This window comes from Pararge aegeria, chromosome 5 (genome assembly GCF_905163445.1).
Source record: "Pararge aegeria chromosome 5, ilParAegt1.1, whole genome shotgun sequence".
NCBI classification, from domain to species: Eukaryota; Metazoa; Arthropoda; class Insecta; order Lepidoptera; family Nymphalidae; genus Pararge; species Pararge aegeria.
Window position 1 is genome coordinate 7,361,286 of NC_053184.1, and position 18,792 is coordinate 7,380,077.

The 18,792-nt window shown below is 35.1% G+C and overlaps 1 protein-coding gene across 1 annotated transcript in view; it reads left to right on the forward strand.

The window, feature by feature from the left end:
• The first annotated feature begins 1,007 nt into the window (after positions 1 to 1,007).
• The window catches only part of LOC120624030 (monocarboxylate transporter 7-like), a 28,053-nt gene continuing 10,268 nt past the window's right edge, over positions 1,008 to 18,792 (forward strand). Inside the window, exons 1-2 of the mRNA XM_039890339.1 lie at positions 1,008 to 1,171; positions 16,567 to 16,690. Coding sequence (XP_039746273.1) covers positions 1,055 to 1,171; positions 16,567 to 16,690 — 241 coding nt within the window. The 5' untranslated portion in view covers positions 1,008 to 1,054. The remainder of the gene's footprint in view (positions 1,172 to 16,566; positions 16,691 to 18,792) is intronic.

The window sequence follows — 18,792 nt, forward strand, 5'->3', positions numbered from 1 at the left end:
GCCCGCTGTTCCTAATCATGTAGCCACGGGCATACATCCGCGACTCCGCCGGCGGCGGATTTTCGCCCACCTAGGGCACCACATGCCCGTTTTAACGTTAGAGGCATGGCGAAACAATATCATGCCAACCATCCTCCAAAGTCGTCCCGTTTCTATCACCAACAAATCCTCCATAGGTACTGGGAGCACTACCAGCCTGCCCGGCCCCTACGACCTGCTTTATCTTTTCTGCCAGTCTTATACCTGGACGATCCCCGATTCCAGATGTACCTAACTATTAACCTCCACTATCCCGACAGTCACAAACCTGTGTTCCAGAAATATGAGCCTCCCACTCCTCAGCCAGTTATTAAATTCAGGACCTTGTTATTTTTTTTTCAACTATTTGACACTTGTAGGTCTTCATTGAATGGGCAGATTATCTTTGCCTATAACGATCCACAAGTCCATGCCGATAGTAACGATCCATGTACAACCATCCTGCAAATCTCAAATTATGTAAAACCTGACCATATATTCTGATCAGTGCCCATGGGTATTAATAGGTATGATAATTTAAATCAATTTATTAAAACTGTTATAATTAAGGTAAATTACTTTAATCCATTTGTAATAATAAATTAATTGCGGCTTGCATCATTATCTTCGAATAAAGAGAGCATCGTTAATCCGGCATAAGTAATAGGTATCGGGAATAAGAATTGAAGAGCCAGGGTTGAATGACGTATTTATTAGGTCCAATGAATCGCAGCCTTATTCCGCCTAAAGAATATCGTAAATGCAGACGCGGTCCGACTCTAAGTGGCGAGCGTTGTCCTCAAGAGAACAATAAATCGATATGCAACCTGCCTATAAAAATTAATAATTGTGAAATTTTATCGAACTATCAACTCAATATTATTTAAAGTTAGCACAGTAAAAAATACAAAGAAATGATCGTAGTCAGCCATTGAATTTAATAATATTAGAATAGTAATATATGTTTATTTTTTCATTTATATCTCTGATATAATTCAGTGTTGTGTTTTTTTACGAAATAATATTTTGTATTAAAATGGACGAAGCGTATGCACACTTAGAAGCAAACAATCTGAAGGATAACAAGAAAGCTCTTCTACCTCCCGATGGGGGTTGGGGTTACGCTGTTTGTATTGGCGTTGGATTTACTTTCGTGAGTACTTATTTCTGTTTACTTTTATCATCATTATAAAGCAACCTATTTACGTCCTAATGCTCTGCTCCAATGGGCGTTGGGCTTTACCCATTACTATTAAATGTCAGTGACAATAATCGGAATCGAAAGTTTAACGTGCTCTCCGATGCACGGGTTTGAACACCATTAATTTCTGTACGTACTCCAGAATAGAAATGAGGTAATTTAACAGATATCAGATCATTCAAATTCATCATGTCATTAGTCCCACAATCCGCACTGAGCCAGCGTAGTGGACTACGGCCTTAATTCCTTCTCATTGTGGGAGGAGACTCATGCCCTGAAGCGGGCCTTTTAATGGGTTGATATGATGATGATGATGAAACTATCATAGACCCTGAATATTACATCAATGATAAAAAATAAATTTAATATGATTTTATACAGATACAAAAAAATAATTATGTTACAATCTATTGTTCGACTGTCAATTTTTTTCATTCAGTATTTGAGTTAAGCACGACGACCTCTAAAATACGAGTACCTTATAATATACCTTTCACTGGGATTATATACTATATTGAAGTAATATAATTTTCAGACAATAAGTTTCATTGCCCACCAATCCTCATTGGAACAGCGTTGTGGGTCTATGCTCGAAAACTGTCTTTCCAACGAGAGAGGAGGCCTGTTCCCAGCAGTGGATCGTTAATATGCTGTGGATAATAAAGTATAATTCATTCTTAACAATTGCTATGAAAATTATGTTAAAAATGGGTAGCAAAATCAAAGACCATAAGAAATGGGGCTTGGGTACACTCCATTTTTTTCATGTCTTATTATGTAAACAATCTTTTAGTTAATTTTAAGGGTAATAATCGTTTCAACATTGAAAAATAATAAAAGAATACATACAATACATTAATAATAGCACTTTTTCATTTTATTAAAACTAATATTTATTATTTATTTATTATAGTAAATTATTTCTACATAAAATTGTTTTCCTTCTAATTTTAAATACTTTACACTAAAAATAATGAAAAGATTGTTTACATTAGATAAGTTAGAAAAAATAGAGTATACTAACAGTAATTAAATAATATTAACTGATCTAAAAGTAATGCTGTCCGTGTCATACTATTTCTATCCCCTGCAAAAGGATATCACAATTTGTTATTTAGACCTGTAAACATTTATGAAATAGTCTTCAGAGCGTGACACGACAGTATTCGCTTTCAGTATCATCAACATCAATACCCTATAATTAACTACTGGGCTAAAGACCTCTCTCAAAGGTAGGGTTTCCCCATTATCACCACGCTGGGCACAGGGGTTGATCGCAATAGATTGTAGTAGTAACACAGAGGATGCTGAAGCCCGTCCTCCGTTATATTTCCTTAGTCGCAGTGATCTGTCGGCACCACACGGCACATTTCACATTTTTTGGTAATTTCTATGAGTCGTCGAGTTGATACACTGATATTTTATATTCACAGTAAAATGTTTTTACGTATAAACTTGCTGGATATATCTCAGATATCAGTGTGAATAAGTACTTAATTAAAAAAAAATACCCCAACAATAAATAAACCCAAAAAGTAATTAGAAGATATCTAAAACGTACTTCAAATTTCTTTTAGAGGTTACTTTTAGTATTTTTTTTTATCGAGAACTGAATCGTGTAGAACGGATGAAATATTATAAATTTAGTCGGAAATATGGCCAAGAATAACGCTCGCTGTCGGTGTCAAGAACTGCGTAGATTATTAAAAGTTTTGAAGTACACAGCACAAGTCATAATTTTACAGCAATATTAATTTTTGTACCTTGATATTTTGAGGATGTAAAAAGTTGTCGGTGACTGATGAAAATATAATTGAATATGAGTAGGAAACTATTTTGGTGATTAAGTATAATTAACGTTTTTAAACACAGGTTACTTCCAGCTAATATACTACCATACGTAAACAAATTATTATGCAATAATTTATGACGAGCAATATCATGTTCAGATAAGAAACATTATTATTTAATAAATTTACATTAATTGCGTCTAGAATGTTATTATCGTCTGCATGTTCTCTAAATTCAATTGGAAACTGATTTATTACCTAATATGCAAAATGCACTAGCACAATGCAATAATATTAATGAATAATAAATATAAAATACATACTTAGGTATAAACATTCAAAATTCAAAATTCATTTATTTCAAGTAGGCCTAATATAAGCACTTTTGAAACGTCAAGTATGTCAGCCGGATGCTTCCAAGCAACCTTGTCATATATTCAACAATGTATTATATTTACTATCATCATCATAGGTATCAACCTTTTATCGGGCCCACATTGAAAAGGGTTTCAGGCCGTAATCCACCAGTGCGGATTGGTGGACTCCACACACCTTTGAGAACGTTATGTAGAAATCTCAGGAATGCATTTCCTCACGATGTTTTCCTACACCGTTGAAGCAAGTGATATTTTAATTACCAGAACTGAGAAAAGTTAGAGGTGCGTTTTATGTACATAAAAATACCCACTTTTTTAAAGTAAGAATGCACGGTCCAAGCACATGGCCCACCTATCCTGTAAATAACACCAGAGGAAGTAATAACACCATTCTTATTTCTGCCGCTAAGCAGCATTGTTTTAATGCTGTGTTCCGGTCTGGAGGGCTTGATTGCTGGTGATATTACAGGCTATAGCTACGCTTGGTGGGTCATCTTTTTTGCTATGAAGAAATATATATTTTTTTAATCACTTAGCTATTCTGGAGACAATAATGAACAATCCTCCGATTTTGAGGATAACTTTGTTTAATTTTTAAAACTAACTACTTACTTTTTTATAGTATATTTTATCAGGAATAACAAAAAATAAACAAAATTCCGTATAATTTTATTCAAGGGTACGTTTTGACTTGAGAATTACCTCGTTTGACGTTATTTTATAAAATGTTTAAATCTCGTACCGCTCAGAAATTGCGAAGAATGTGATAGAGTATCATGTGTTTTACTTTAACACTTATGTATTTTCTTAAACTATTTTAGTTTATTATTTAAGTATATTATTATAACATCATTGATATATATTATAAACAATTCGGTAGATAAAAATTATTAAATACACTGCCTATGTAAAAAACCTTCTGACACGCATGTGATATGATATTTCAATATCAATTTTCATCTTTAGATATCAAATAACATGTTTGGATTTATTCGTCAAAGTACAGTCCTAAAAATTTTTTTTTGACAGCATTGGCCTATGACACTGAACGGACGACCGGCAAAGATTGGTTGAGGGTGAGATGGGGGTCGGGACTATATGCCAAAGTTTTAAATTTCGGTAAAAGTTTTAAAGAGCCTTAATTGAAAACTTGAACTCAGAAAACAATGATGGTATGAAAGTTTATAGGTTTTTTTAAAATATAAACCTTATTTCTTGCAAAACGTATCGTCTCAGTTTTTCGTTTGTTAAGTCGACAAACTAGTTAGGTTAGTTTAGAAGTTAGGGTTTTATGAAAATTAAAACATCGTTATCTTATTTTAATCATTGGAATTGAATGAAATGGAAATAACATGACATTTAATTTTATTTAAATAACTAGCTGTGCCCTGTGGCTAATGCATGACTTTTGGTACGCAATGGTGGCCCAAGTCAGCAAATGGATGGGTGCCCGAATAGCTTTCAAAGTTTGAAAGATGATTTGATATCCATCATCTCATCTCCTATCACTCACAAAAAGGTAGAATCGAAATCGCATTGTTAAACAATTCGTATGTTCAGTCCTAGCATCTTATTTTGTAAGTACTTAAAATGTACAATCAAATCATATTAATCAGTTGTTTGGTGGGAGGCTTCTGCGGTGGCTAGTTACCACTCTACCGACAAAGGCGGGCTGTAAGCGATTAAGCATTCCGGTACGACCTCGCCTTGAAACCGATTGATGGTATGGGTTTAATATAACTGCCATATCCCTACCAGGTTAGACCGTTCTCGTCTTAAACATCATGGTTTACGAGCTGGTGAGATTGCCGACAAGGTCTAACTAGTAGTGGAATAAAATAAGAAAAAGTTTGCTTTGTGCAAGTATCCCGTTGTCACGTCTACCGCGGGAATATTGTAAGAGAACTATTGATTTTTTTGTGTGGCGAAGTTGAAACCACATGGCCGCTAGTTTTTATTATTAAAATTTATTGCATTAGTTTTACATAATATAATCGTTACCAAGAGAAAAAGAAGATTCTTTTGCGAAAATATATACTTTGTCCGTATTATTAGGTATTAAATTTACTTTAATATTTTTTACAATATACATATATTTAAATTATTATTAATCTAAAAATACAAATCTTGTGTTTCTGGGCTTATATTATTGTGGTATTTGTTATATTTTTATTTATTTTAATTCAACAACTTTATCGCGTGTAAAAATAAAAAAAATACAATAGTAGACTTAAAATAACATAAGCAAAAGATGACCTTGACACTAGGAGTAAAATTACACTAAAGCATCACAAAATTAGCTGTGACACGGGATATTTATTTTGTGTATTTATTAATATTGTTTTAAGTATGTCTATATTTGTTTACGGCTTTAATCTTATTATACCTATATATAGGTGGTTCAAATATTTTTTGCAAAAATAAAGATAAAGTAAGACCATACCAGAAAATATTTTATTGGTATTACACGTAATCATTTCCGTAAATGTAATTTTTTAAAGCAGGAAAAATTTTGTTTTTCGTGTTTTGGTGTTCCGCTCTCTCACCTTACGATTATTTAAAAAAAAAAACCTTTAGAGAATCGCGTAGGCCTGTGTGTCATAACCACGGATATAATCAGAACTTGTTTTTGGGTTTATTTTTGGATTGCCTGCAGCCGTTCTTACTGTTAAGTAGTATTTTTGGTTCAGTTTTATTTTAAGACACCATATGTATTGAGCTCAAGGTTTGAGACCCTTAAGGCTAGTTGCTGGGATTAAAAACCTTAACAATCAATTAATTATTTCAGCTTTTATAAACGACTACAAGTACCTACCGTTAATCATTGTTTTATCGTCTTCCCTGGGTCAGAGGTGACGTAAAAGATAGGGGTGTTATCCCTAGCTGAGATTCTGTAGTAAGTAATTTATAATATCTGAATTATCTCTGGCCTTGACTGGAGGCTTCGGCCTCCGCAAAGACGTGACTCCAAGCGATAGAGCGTTCTGCTGAAACTGCATACCACTTACTAAATTTAGATTGCAGGCTAGGGCTCACTTGCATTGGAATTAAAATAAATCCTCATTAAGTATTAGTTTAAACTAGTGAGATTTCGGATGGGCTGCGTTAGGGAAACTTCGTGACATATTTTCGTCATTAATCACCCAGTCCCTGAAGAACAAAGTTTTCGTACAGTGAGTCTTGCTACGCCTCTGAAACGTGGTTGCCTAATGCATAATGAACCTCATAAGAAGGCTCAAAATCACTCAGCGGGCGATCTATGCTAGGAGTATCTCTGCGTGGTCAAACCAGAAATCACTAGAAAAACTAGAATTACCGAAATAGCTCAACGTGTTGCGAAGCTGAAGTGGCAATAAGCGGAGCATATAGCTCGGAGAAACGATGGACGTTGGGGTCCCTAAGTGCCAGAATGGCACCGGTAAACGCATCGTTGGTTGCCTCCAAAGAGGTGATCGGATGACATCGTCGCTGGGAGCCGCTGGAAACAACTGGCCCTGGACCGTGGGCTTCGGAACTCCCTACAACATACCTATGTCATAAAGAGGACGTGAATCGGTTGAAGTGATAATGATGATGGTGATGAGTGGGATTTAGTTTTAAGTTAATGAATGTATTGTTTACCATCTTTTAACAATAAAAACTCTATAGGCCTATTTGAAAAAGAATATGTGTTGTTTAAAACCTTTCTTTTCGTTACATCCAATCGTGTAGCTTTTGCTAGATTTGAAACAACGAAGATTTTATTTAAGTCGTAACACTTCACTATTGTGGTTTTAATGTTGTCTAGGTAGACAAGTTGTTTAATCTTAATATATGTCTATAAAAGAAATATTTACTACATATATCTTTAAGATATATGTAGTAAATATTTCTTTTATAGACATATATAATATAGATTCGAATTTAAGACCACCCAACAAACTATATTTTGTGGTCAAGACCTCTGGCGATTATTTTACTCTTCTTTCACCTTTGCCTTTAATAAACATTGCAATTAATGCACTGTCGCTCTTAAATATTCATAATTAATTAATTGATTAATTACGTGCATTATAATTTTATTGCAGCAAAAGTGAATACAATAATTTTAAGCATATAGTACCGTGATAAACAAGTAGTCTTACTTATTGGCTTCTTCTCGCTTATGCATCTTAAGAAGAACATAAGATGCTCATTTATGGATTTCTATTATTATGAGAGTAGATTTTGAATATACTTCATTAATTTATCGTTTCCGACGTTAGTCTTACTTGTACCTTCCTACACGTCCCTTTTTACACGCTTTTATATATATCAGCTTCATCTGTATGTTTGTTTGTATGTTTCGACGCCTTTGGACTTGATTTGTCCTTCTTCAAACGGCCTTTTTTCGTTCAAACTTTGTAGTTTGAACGAACTTTAAGTATTGTCATCGAGGACCGATGATAATACACTAATTTGATAAGATTAGGTACCTTTTCCATTTATCAATTAGCAAAATAAGATTTTTGTGAATTTATACAATTTTCATCTATAGTCGATAAGGCAGGAATGATATTAATTTTAACTATTACTAGGAATTCTACCGTCCCTTGCACTGACGTATTGCCGAAAACATCGAGATGTTAGCACTAATGACGTTGCAGTTTGTAATTTATTCATTTTGTTATTGGTAGCTCTGTATTACTAATTGTCGGCTTTTTTAAATTACTATTCGAGATTCAACTATACGACAATCTTTTTGTGTTTGGAAAGTTCGTGTTCCTCTGGTTTGTTTAAAAAAAAATAATTAAAACGGAAGCGTCCTACCACACTAGACAAGAGAAAATTAAGTTATAATTTTTTAATTGCCTTTACCGGATTGAACACGAGACCTATATAGAAGACATCTGCGCCAGGGTGGACCACAGATAAATAATTGTAATAGCAGATTTGGGGTGTGGTGGTACCACATTTTGACAAACTTTTGAAGTTTGTCTGGAAGATACACTCTTTGGCGTAAAGACTTCTTTTTTGTATCTAGTGCTTTTTATATTTCCTTACAACTTTCTGATGTTCTGTAATCAAAAAAGATTGAATGCCATCAAAACAAAATCTTATGTGATAAAATTTAAAAAGATGATGAATGTCAACAGCCTTTTTTATTTTGTTAGACCTTTATGTCGCTTAATGCATTTCCTTAGGGCCTTGTGCTTTTGTGCGTCCATGGGAAAGTAGTAGTTTTGGTAGGCAGTTTTGCGTAGGTACACAGTTTTGTAGGATATTTACTTATAAGAAACTAAGGACTATAATTTTATTCATTTGTTATTATTTCAGATATATTGTGTTTTATAAACTCTGACGCAAAAACGACAGGGTTTTATAAGTATGACGTGGTGTGTTTGTGTGTGTGTGTGTATGTGTGTGTGAATGCTGTGTCTGCATGTGTTGTTTTTGTTTGAAAGGCGAATTAGTCGGGAGTTTTCTTGGCTATGTTTGATGAAAAATGTTCCCAGATGACCGCCACTGCAAGTGGCGGTTTATATTTCTTTTCACATATCGCTCAATATGAGTATCAAATAAAACGGCTTGACTAGTATATTAATGTACACGATATCGAAAGTCGGGGGTTTATTAATTTTAAAATTTATGCGATTTAATAATCACTAGCCTATGTTGGCCAAAATATGTCTCCTGTCTCATTTCACAACGCTGTCTAAATGTGGATTGACGCGCTGTAAGCATTATTGTCTCGTGTTTGTGATCATAACCAACAGGCCGATTTTGTATTTCAGTTAACACTGAACTTAGCTAGTCACTGTTAAAAAACGAGTTCATTTCTGTTGACTTATACAATAACGAAATCGATGGCAACTTTCAACAGTGGCTAGCTAAATTTGGTGTCAACTGAGTTAGGTACAGAATAGCCCTGCAGAAATGAGCTTGGCCCTATTCTAAGACTTGGGTGAATGGAATTTGGACTAGAAAATAATTATAATTACCGAACTAATAATACCAGGGATGAGTGTCAGCTTACGTAGTCAATCGATACATATCGTATTGTCAAGGTTATGGCCGCACGTTATGCGATATTTACAACCACGTGCTCCGCTTGCGCTGATTGGCACCAGGTTCAAGGGATTGCTTTTGTGTTCCTTACCATCGACCGTGATCTTCAGCTACCTCCCTGGCGCAGCGGGTGAGTGCCGTGGTTCTAAGTAGAAGGTCCCGGTGAAAAAAGTGCCGCTACGCGATTTAGCGTTCCGGTACGAAGTCGCTTAGAAACGTATAAGAGATAGGGGGAAGTCCCCAAGTGGCGGACACCTAAGGTTTAAAAGTGTAACATTCTTTATTTATAATAACAATGGCATTAAACTTAAAAATAAATATAAGTTAGCAAAATCGCAACTTCTCCAAATTGCAACCGCCGGAAGTGGCGCCTAGTACCGGACAGACGTCATATCAAATACAAATAGCCATTTAAAAATATCCAGTATCTATAACTTGTGTAGGCGTCTGTCCACCTCGATGGGGGCCGGCCGACCAACGCTGCGTTTACCAGTGCGGGGTCGCTATTCCTTGGAATCCCAACGTCCATCGGTTCTATCTAGCTATGTGCCCCGCCCATTGCCACGATCACTAATTTATGTCCGTTTCTAGTAGGAGGATTGTTTATATCAACTTTCTCTTATGCCTTATATAATTACAAATTATAATTATGTGTAAATCGACACAGGAAAGACGGAGGAAAGGAGTTGGAGAGTTTTCTTTTTATTTTTTGTTTGTGCGCATTATTTCTTTAAGGGGCCAATATTTCTTCCATGCGTTTCCTATTCTTGTGTCAATTTCTGCTGCTTGATCCTTAGGCGAGATCGTTATGATTACTAATGTTTTGTTTAATAAAGCATTGTTGTTTGTCATTAAATTTGGCATAATCTTCTTCACGCGGTATGCAAAGAACACGTCCTGCAAACTGACGCCCTGTGTCCACCAATCTGAGGCGTAGGTTAAGCCTCATTTGCCCGAAATAACACCGGCAGCCACGTCTTTTAGACCAGCATTATTCTTCAGCAGTACTTCCCCGAACGAGCTCTGTCACAGAAAGCTCTACTACTACTAAAAAGTGAAGTGGCAGACGAACGATATGGTTAGGGTTAGGGGTCACTTTCAAAGCTATTCTTGAAAGTGACCTAAATTTTCTATATTATAATGACATTTGAGCTGATAACCTGCTCACCTAGTTATGTTAAAATACAAGTATGGTTATGAGAACGTGCATTGTTTGACTCATAAAAACCGGCCTAGTACGAGTCATAATTGCGCTGGTTCCGTGGTTAAAATAATAATAATAACTAAAATTCAATATTCATTTATTTTAAGTACGCTAATAAGCACTTTTGAAACGTCAAGTCAGTCTGTTTGTTGCTCTTGTTGTGACTCTTCCACCGGTTTGGGAGGCAGATACCACCGAGAAGATCAGATGAGCAGATTGCTCTTTTTCAACATGATTTTGCAGTTTACACGCTTTAATTTTTTTCCATTTTGTGAGAGCGGCCTTGTCGACATCAATCAATCGTGTGTGTGTATCACACCAACATTTCCCAGTTGTGGAAATCGAACGCACGGTCTTTGACTCAGTTAGCAGGGTCACTGCTCACTGCGCCAGTCGGCCGTCCGAACCACGACCCATAGCGTCAATACACCCGCCTGCTCTATTAATTCGTTTGCTCGGTCCTTCAAAATCGTCTATCTTCCTCACGATTTTTCAGTTAGAAAAATCTAACTACCGTTAGCGAGATTTAAAAAAACAAATTCTTCGTCTTTACTATCCTTAAGGTTCCTATACCCAGTGGCGTGCATAGAGGGTATGCACAGGGTACGCCGATGATATAAAATGAAGAAAATCCCCAGTACGAGTTATAATACTTAAGGGTAGGCATTTTTATTACTCTTACAATGCCTATCCTTAAGTTTTTCATAACTCGTACTGGAGATTTTCTTCATTTTATACCATCTGCATACCCTGTGCATACCCTCTATGCACGCCACTACCTATACCATGATTTTTTTTTTAATGATTTTAAGACGGAACCCTAAAATTGATAAAATTAATGATATACTTAGATATCCCAAATTTAAATATTAGCCAAATTGCACTTAACGCATTTTACGGATTGTGTCTGGGACTATTTACAGCAAAAAACCAATTTTGCATTATAAATCGTATGCAAGTTTCAACTGCCTAGTGTTAGCTCAGATTTCAGCGTTCTTTCGGGGGTACAAGTTTGATCCCCGGCACGCACCTTTAACTTCTCGTGTTTATGTGCATTTTTAATTTAAGCAATTCAAAATTAAAAATGCACATAAACACTCGCTTTAACGGTGAAGGAAAACGACGTGAGGAAACCTGCATGCCGGATATTTCTCCATGATGTCCTCAAGGGCGTGTGAAGTCTACCAATTTGCAATTAACCATCGTGGTGGGCTACGGCCTTAACCCTCCTCATTCTGGTAGGAGAACCGTGCCCTGTAGTGAGCTACCAGCTCACTACAGGGCACGGCATGTGTTGATGTTGAAAATAATTATTAAAGTTTTTTATATTACCGAAAAATAGCAGCCCTATTTAATTGCAATGGCTTGGAATCGCATTTTCAGGTGTAAGTATGTGTAATACACACATACTTACACCTGAAAAATGCGATTTGAACGTGTGTGAGACTTAATTTTATTTATATAATTTTGGACTATAACCTTTTTGCTGTTGCCAAATTCATTCGTGACCTCACTAAGCCGCCACTACGGATAGTTAAGAAGGCATATTTTTAGAAAATTTTGCATAGTTATTTAGATAAACAATAGATTTTTAGTAAATGAATAAATAAATGGACGGATAAAAAAATACCGATTTATCTCAGGAAAAACTAGTGGATCAAAAGTTTTTTTTTTATTATACTGTTTGTTATCGACTTTTAAATTTAAAAATCATCATTGCCTAGATAAATAAATAAAATGATGAAAGGACAGTACACACATAGCCGTCTAGCCCCAAAGTACGCTGATAAATATTTTTTTGAATAGTAGGTATACAAACTGTAACGTAATTACGTAAGTCACCCTGTAAAAATATTAAATCAAAAGAAATATATTTATTTTTCCATACAAAATCATTTAAAACGTAAGGGTTTACTAATGACAAAACTATTGACAATAATGGAGCAACACATGCATAGTATCAACGCTACGCGACGCGTACCTAATAAAGTGACAGCTGTCACTTGATTTTACTTTTGCATGTGATGTTAGTGTGTGTATCTGATCTATTTCAGTAAAAACTATGGCAATTATTTACTCAAAAACTGTAAGTGTTTCGGTTTCACAGATAATTCTCAGTAAATAATATATCTCTAAACCCTTTGAAATGTTATTTCGGTTTTCATTTACACGTCGTATATAATAACTTAAAATAAATATAAAGAAAAACATCCAAACACCGAAGAACATGAATGTTCATAACAAAAACATTTTCTACTTGTGGGAATCGAACCCACAGGCTTGGACTCAGAATGTAGAGTCGCTTTCCACTGCGCCAAATCCACCGTCTTATATAATATTTTAAAAGCGAAACATTCACAGCTCACTTAGAATATTATCAAATTTTTGTTTCGTACCATTGCATTCGCAGACGATGTTGATACTACGCGATTTCAAAGCCTCCCATAATACCGGTTAATATATGCATCTTGATATGCATCGTCTCATTAAAATAACATCACTACAAAATAACCTGTTAGAACCGGTAACTTGCGTAATACACCGTTCACATGCGGTAAAACCGTTTATATCCGCTTTGACACTTTTTTTTACAAGTTTTATTTATTTTCTCCTGTCCCAGTGCGTTAGTCTGTGATCAAATTTGACAAGTAAATTTTACCTACTTGTTTTGATAAAAGGTGTTTTTTATGATATTTGTTTTGAGCATTTAAACAGTAAAATGTTTTCCTATATAAATTGTTTTTCGTCATAGCTTTCTTACTTTAAGTTAGGCTAAACCCACGGTACACGTTAATTTCTTATTTCTTAGCTTTATTCACGATGGATTGTTGGAACTAAAATAGGATTTGAGAACTCAAGCTGTTAAGTGGATTAGGCAACTGCTTTCACAGTTGGGTGGCGGCTTAACCTATTTTTTTAATACAAGCAGATACCCGCGGTTTCGTCTGCGCCGAATTTCTGAAAAAACCCCCGTCAAAATCTGTGCAGTCTTTCTGCGATAAAAAGTCACATTTCCAATGTCCACTATCTATTTTGTTCTTACACTCTTGGGAGGTCGTGTTCATAAATTGCTTGGAGTAGACGTTATTTGCTTCACGAACTTTCGCACTCCATCCTGCCATTTACAACAAGTCGTATTTAGATTCGTTTTCTCGCCAGACGCATCTCATCCTCTCAACATCTCTAAAGAATTGATCTTTTTCATTTCAACTTGTCGCAGAGTACACGTCTCCGCGGCGTATAAAAATGTGGGTAAAACAAGAGTAAGTAGGTATATAGGAGCCGGTTTTTTGTAGCTTTGGTAATGTTTCTCTATCTTCATATATTCTTAAACTATTTCGAAACGTCTTTTCTTTATAATTACTATTAGTTTGATGGATTTCAGACGTGTCAAGCTTTTTAATGTAGCCTTGACGTTTCGTTTAAAAATAAAGTATTAAGAACAATTTTTTAAATGCCTTGGAAAGCTATACGTCAATCTATGTCTATATATTTTTTTGTTATCTGAGAAAGGAGAATTTACAGAAATGAGGGATTCAGCCATTATTACATGCAGTGCATTGTGTCCAAAAATAGAGAAAACAGTGCACTTTTCACTTCACACCCGCGCAATGTTGGTATTTTACAAACTTTTCCTATTTCCCCATTTCATGGAACATTGGTAAAATAATTACTGTCTAATGCTAAATGAAATGAAGTGACAAACTGCCTGTTAGAGAAACAGTACTAAAGGGGAGCGGTTTTTGACGCTTCAATATAAGTTATGTACAGGGTTCTGTATTTACCTTATTCTGTGGGTCGGCCTATGAATATATTTATTTTTGACCTCATAATAGATAGATAACTTAGGCAGTACAGTCATAAATATAGTATAGTATGTACCTAAGTAATATTGCAAAAAGCGATAGAAATAATCACGCATGATTGTACGTCACCTTCACATTAGATCACACTAACAGTAACCAGAGTAAGATGGCGTGATATTCTCACCTCTCTGTAATTCGATACGATACCGCGTATAAACCGATTAGCAGTGGCGTGCACAGGGTTTTCGACCAAGGTATGCATAAAGCAGGTAGATGGCATAAAAAGGAAAAATTCCAATCCACTACGTGTTATATAAAATAATTTGGGTATGCAGTGCTTTTGTGCATGTATGAAGTGCACGCCACTGCCGATTAGGGGTAGGTACTAGGTTAATATGACTGCTATACTCCTAACATGTTAGCCGGCTACTGTTTTATATCGCATCATGACCTGGTGAGATTGCCGTCAAGAGCAATTAACTTGTAGTAAAATATAAACACACGAATCCGCATTAGGCCAGCGTGGTGGACTACGGCCTTAACCCATTCTTATTGTGGAAGGAGACCCGTGCCCTGTAGTGGGCCGGTAATGGGTTGATATGATTTTTTTTATATTTTAACTAGATGTTGCCCACGACTTCGTCTGCGTTTTTTGTTTTTTGACACATATAACCTCTATAGTACAAAAATAACTATTAAAATCGGTTATAATTTTTCAGAGTTATGGTTTAAAATCGTCAAACACTTTCATTCCCTCTCCCAAAGAAACCGAGCTTAATGTCGGTATTAAAAGTATCCTATATTACTTCTGACACTTTCAAGAATATGTGTACAAAGTTTCATGAGGATCGGTTTAGTAGTTTTTGCGTGAAAGCGTAACAAACAAACTTACATTGACATATATAATATTAGTAGGGATGTTTCCGAAAATTACTTGTTATATAATGTTACCTAGTTAAAACTAAGTTCAGTTTTTGCAAATTTAGCTTAATTAATATTTAATCATAGCTAAAGGATATTTAACATAAGTAATCGTTTTTATAGACAATGGCATAAATAATAATAATGAAATAAGAATAAACATGTAAATTGATAAGGTAAACTTTATAATAAACACCACATTATGAATTTAAATATATTCAAGCGATTAACATAGAAAGTAATTTGTAATTGCTCTAAATTATAATTTTTTTTAATCTATTGATTAAATAATCTTTAGCAAATCATTTTATTTCAGACACGTTTAGAATGAATGGGGAGGAAAAGCATGTTTTTATTAATAAATAATTACTCTGCAATATTGATTAGCATTAATTAATCAATTATGATCATACCAATTTGGTTTTCTATCCAGCTTGCACAACGGTAGTTTTATTTTTTATATTATCATCATCAAGATAAACCCATTACGGACCCACTAAAGGTCTTTTATCAGAATAAGAACGGTATACCGGCTGTCAACCACGCTGGACAAGTACGGGTTGGTAGACTTTTTATCTCGATGTTTTCCTTCACCGTTGAATCCAGTGCTATATAATTGCTTTAAACGCACGTAACTCCGAAAAGTTACAGGTGCGAGCCGGTGCAACACACAGCAAAGCACAGATCCGTATATATTTTATGCTTCGGAAACTTACATTTTATTATTGTTCGAAGGTTTTATGCCCACGCTGATTCAAGGCCGAATCCTCCTCCGAATCCTATATTGAGACAATCAGTAATTATATCCGCACAAATCAGAAACAGAAAACAGATCTTCAGCAATGTACTTTCTACGCACGGTTCCGGAGCATCCTCAGGACTTATTCATTGTAGAGTCCTCCTGAGGATTCTCCGGGTTCGGCGCAAAAGAGAGTAAGTACTCGTATATTGCCGAAGATCTCGTGTTCGTTCGTGTGGAATATAAAGATTGAAGTAATTATAATTTACACGGTACAGATTCTCCTGCTTTTCGCGGAGTGTCGGAAATTAATGATAATAGTTATTATTGTAACAAGTTATTTACGGTGTTAAACATAGTTCTTCTAGGGAGCAAAATCACATTATTTTTATTTTCTCTACGTCCTTTAGTTTTTGTTAGATAAGTAAGTTTCTAATGATACAAGTGATGCAGTTTTTAGACACATACATTTTTTTTTTTCAGATGCTGGGTTTTGGTTCATCAAACGCCTTTGGGATATTATTTAACAACTTTTTCATAGAGCAGGACGGTGCTAGTGGACTTCCACTTGTGATAGGTGTTTATAATGGAGCGTTATCAATATCAGGTAGGAATATTTTTAAATTAGAATGTAGGATAAGTTCAATTTACTATCCAAACTAGATACATTTCTATAACAAGACTCTAGAAATGTGTAAGCGACATCACGTCTCCGCGAACGTGACTCTGAGCACACGAATTGATAATAGGCACTAGAAAAACATTTGTAACTTTATTGTAATTTTTAAACTAAATTGCCTTTTGGCTATTAATGAATGAACTCCCAGCGTGTAGTGTTTCCATTCTAAACATTTAGTGTTTCTTTACTTAAAGAGCTTTAGCTAGAAATACCCTCTAGTGTCTTGTTATTAAAGTTTCTATGATCCATACCTATTTATTTAGCCACACTGATATTCACCTCAGTATCAGATCTATCAGTTCTTGATTCGGTCTATGCTCTATACTCTATGGCATTGATATTAATTAGATGTATGTCATCAGTGAGTTCAGGTAAAATTGATATCTAGTAATCATGATGAACAATATCATCATTATATTCATTACAAAAACTTATCCTATTTTAATTATATAGACGTCTACTGCTGGATAGGTCTTTTGTAGGGAGTTCCATAATCAGATCCTGGGCCGCTTGTTTTCAACGGCTCTCAGGGACTCGTTGGTTTTGTCTGTCCACTGTTTTGAGGGTCGACCAACGCCGGTTTACCGGTGCGGGGTCGCTATTTAAGCATAGGACCCCAAGGTCCATCAGTTCTCCGAGCTATTAGCATTTCTACTTCAGCATCGTGACTCGTTTATCTTTGTCGGTAAATCTAATTCTTATACGTTCTCTAATTTCTCTCTCTCAAATTTAATGATATAAAATAATAAAAATAATTTTCATCGATCATTTTAAAAGCCGTTTTGATTGGCCTATTAGAATAAATAAAGAAGTTCGGAGTTTGAGTTTTCCTTAGTCAATGTCATTTATTCAGTCCAATTCGGAAACGAGGCTTAAACTAATTAGATGTAGGAATCCCCAAAAATGCCTTACTCTTACCGCTTAAGCAAGCGTTCGATACTTTAAAAAATATTTCAACTATTGGCATTACTTTGCATAAATCCATGAAATACAATTTGCTGTTATCCGAAACACACGCAGAATCGATGTTATTTATCTATTACGTGTTTTTTTATTAACAACACCACACATCGTAAAATAAGACAGTCATACTTTGTGCTTTAGCTTTAAGAATCAGCACATTAACCATCTTTCAAAATACTCCAAATATTAACACCTTCCTGACCGTAGTGGTCAGCGCCGCTGAGTCGTTACACTCGTAAAGGATTCCGGGTAAAAAAATTACCCTGGTAGCATAATAGCCGTTGCTAGTCGACAAAGATGTGCCACTAAGCCATTTAGCGTAATTATGGCGATTAGGCAGGGATGCGTTTAATATGACTGCCAAATCCCTAACAAGTTAGCCCGCTATCATCTTTGATGGCAGTGTTGCACACCACCAATTGGGATTGCAGTCAAGGAATAATTTATAGTAGGTATAGGTAATAAAAATACTTTTTGCGCGTTTTAACTGTATAAATGGAATTAATATTGGATATCAATGGATTTCGACATTCCAACAGACAGTTGAAAATACAACGACTTACCGAAATATGTAAATATCCTATTGTGAATGTTCCGTAGGTTAAAGTCTCAAAAATTATACTTGCTGTCATCATACTGTATAAAATTTTTCCCTTTTTACTCTGGTCTCCTAATTGCTGATATGATATTATAGTAGGTATTAAATAAGTGTTCGGTGTTGCGATATATAAAAAACACTTTACGCCGTTTTCTGTTGTTTCATTTTTGTTCTCTATTATCTGATTTATATATCTGATAGTCGCGGATTATAGCAAACAAGGCTTACCTTTAATTGTTAAATGTTTCATAATAAAACCATCTCCAGCTAATTGATTCGCTGGACTGGAATGAAAAACATTTATTAACATTCAACGAATTGTCTCATTCATTATAATTCTGTCAATGTTAACAATGTCTCGATTAATTTAGTATGAATTGGTTTTGTTCACTAATTACATCGAAATCAGGTCGAACTCCAAGGCTCACGTTTGTAACCTCAATTGATGGTAGTTTTCGTCTTAAAATTT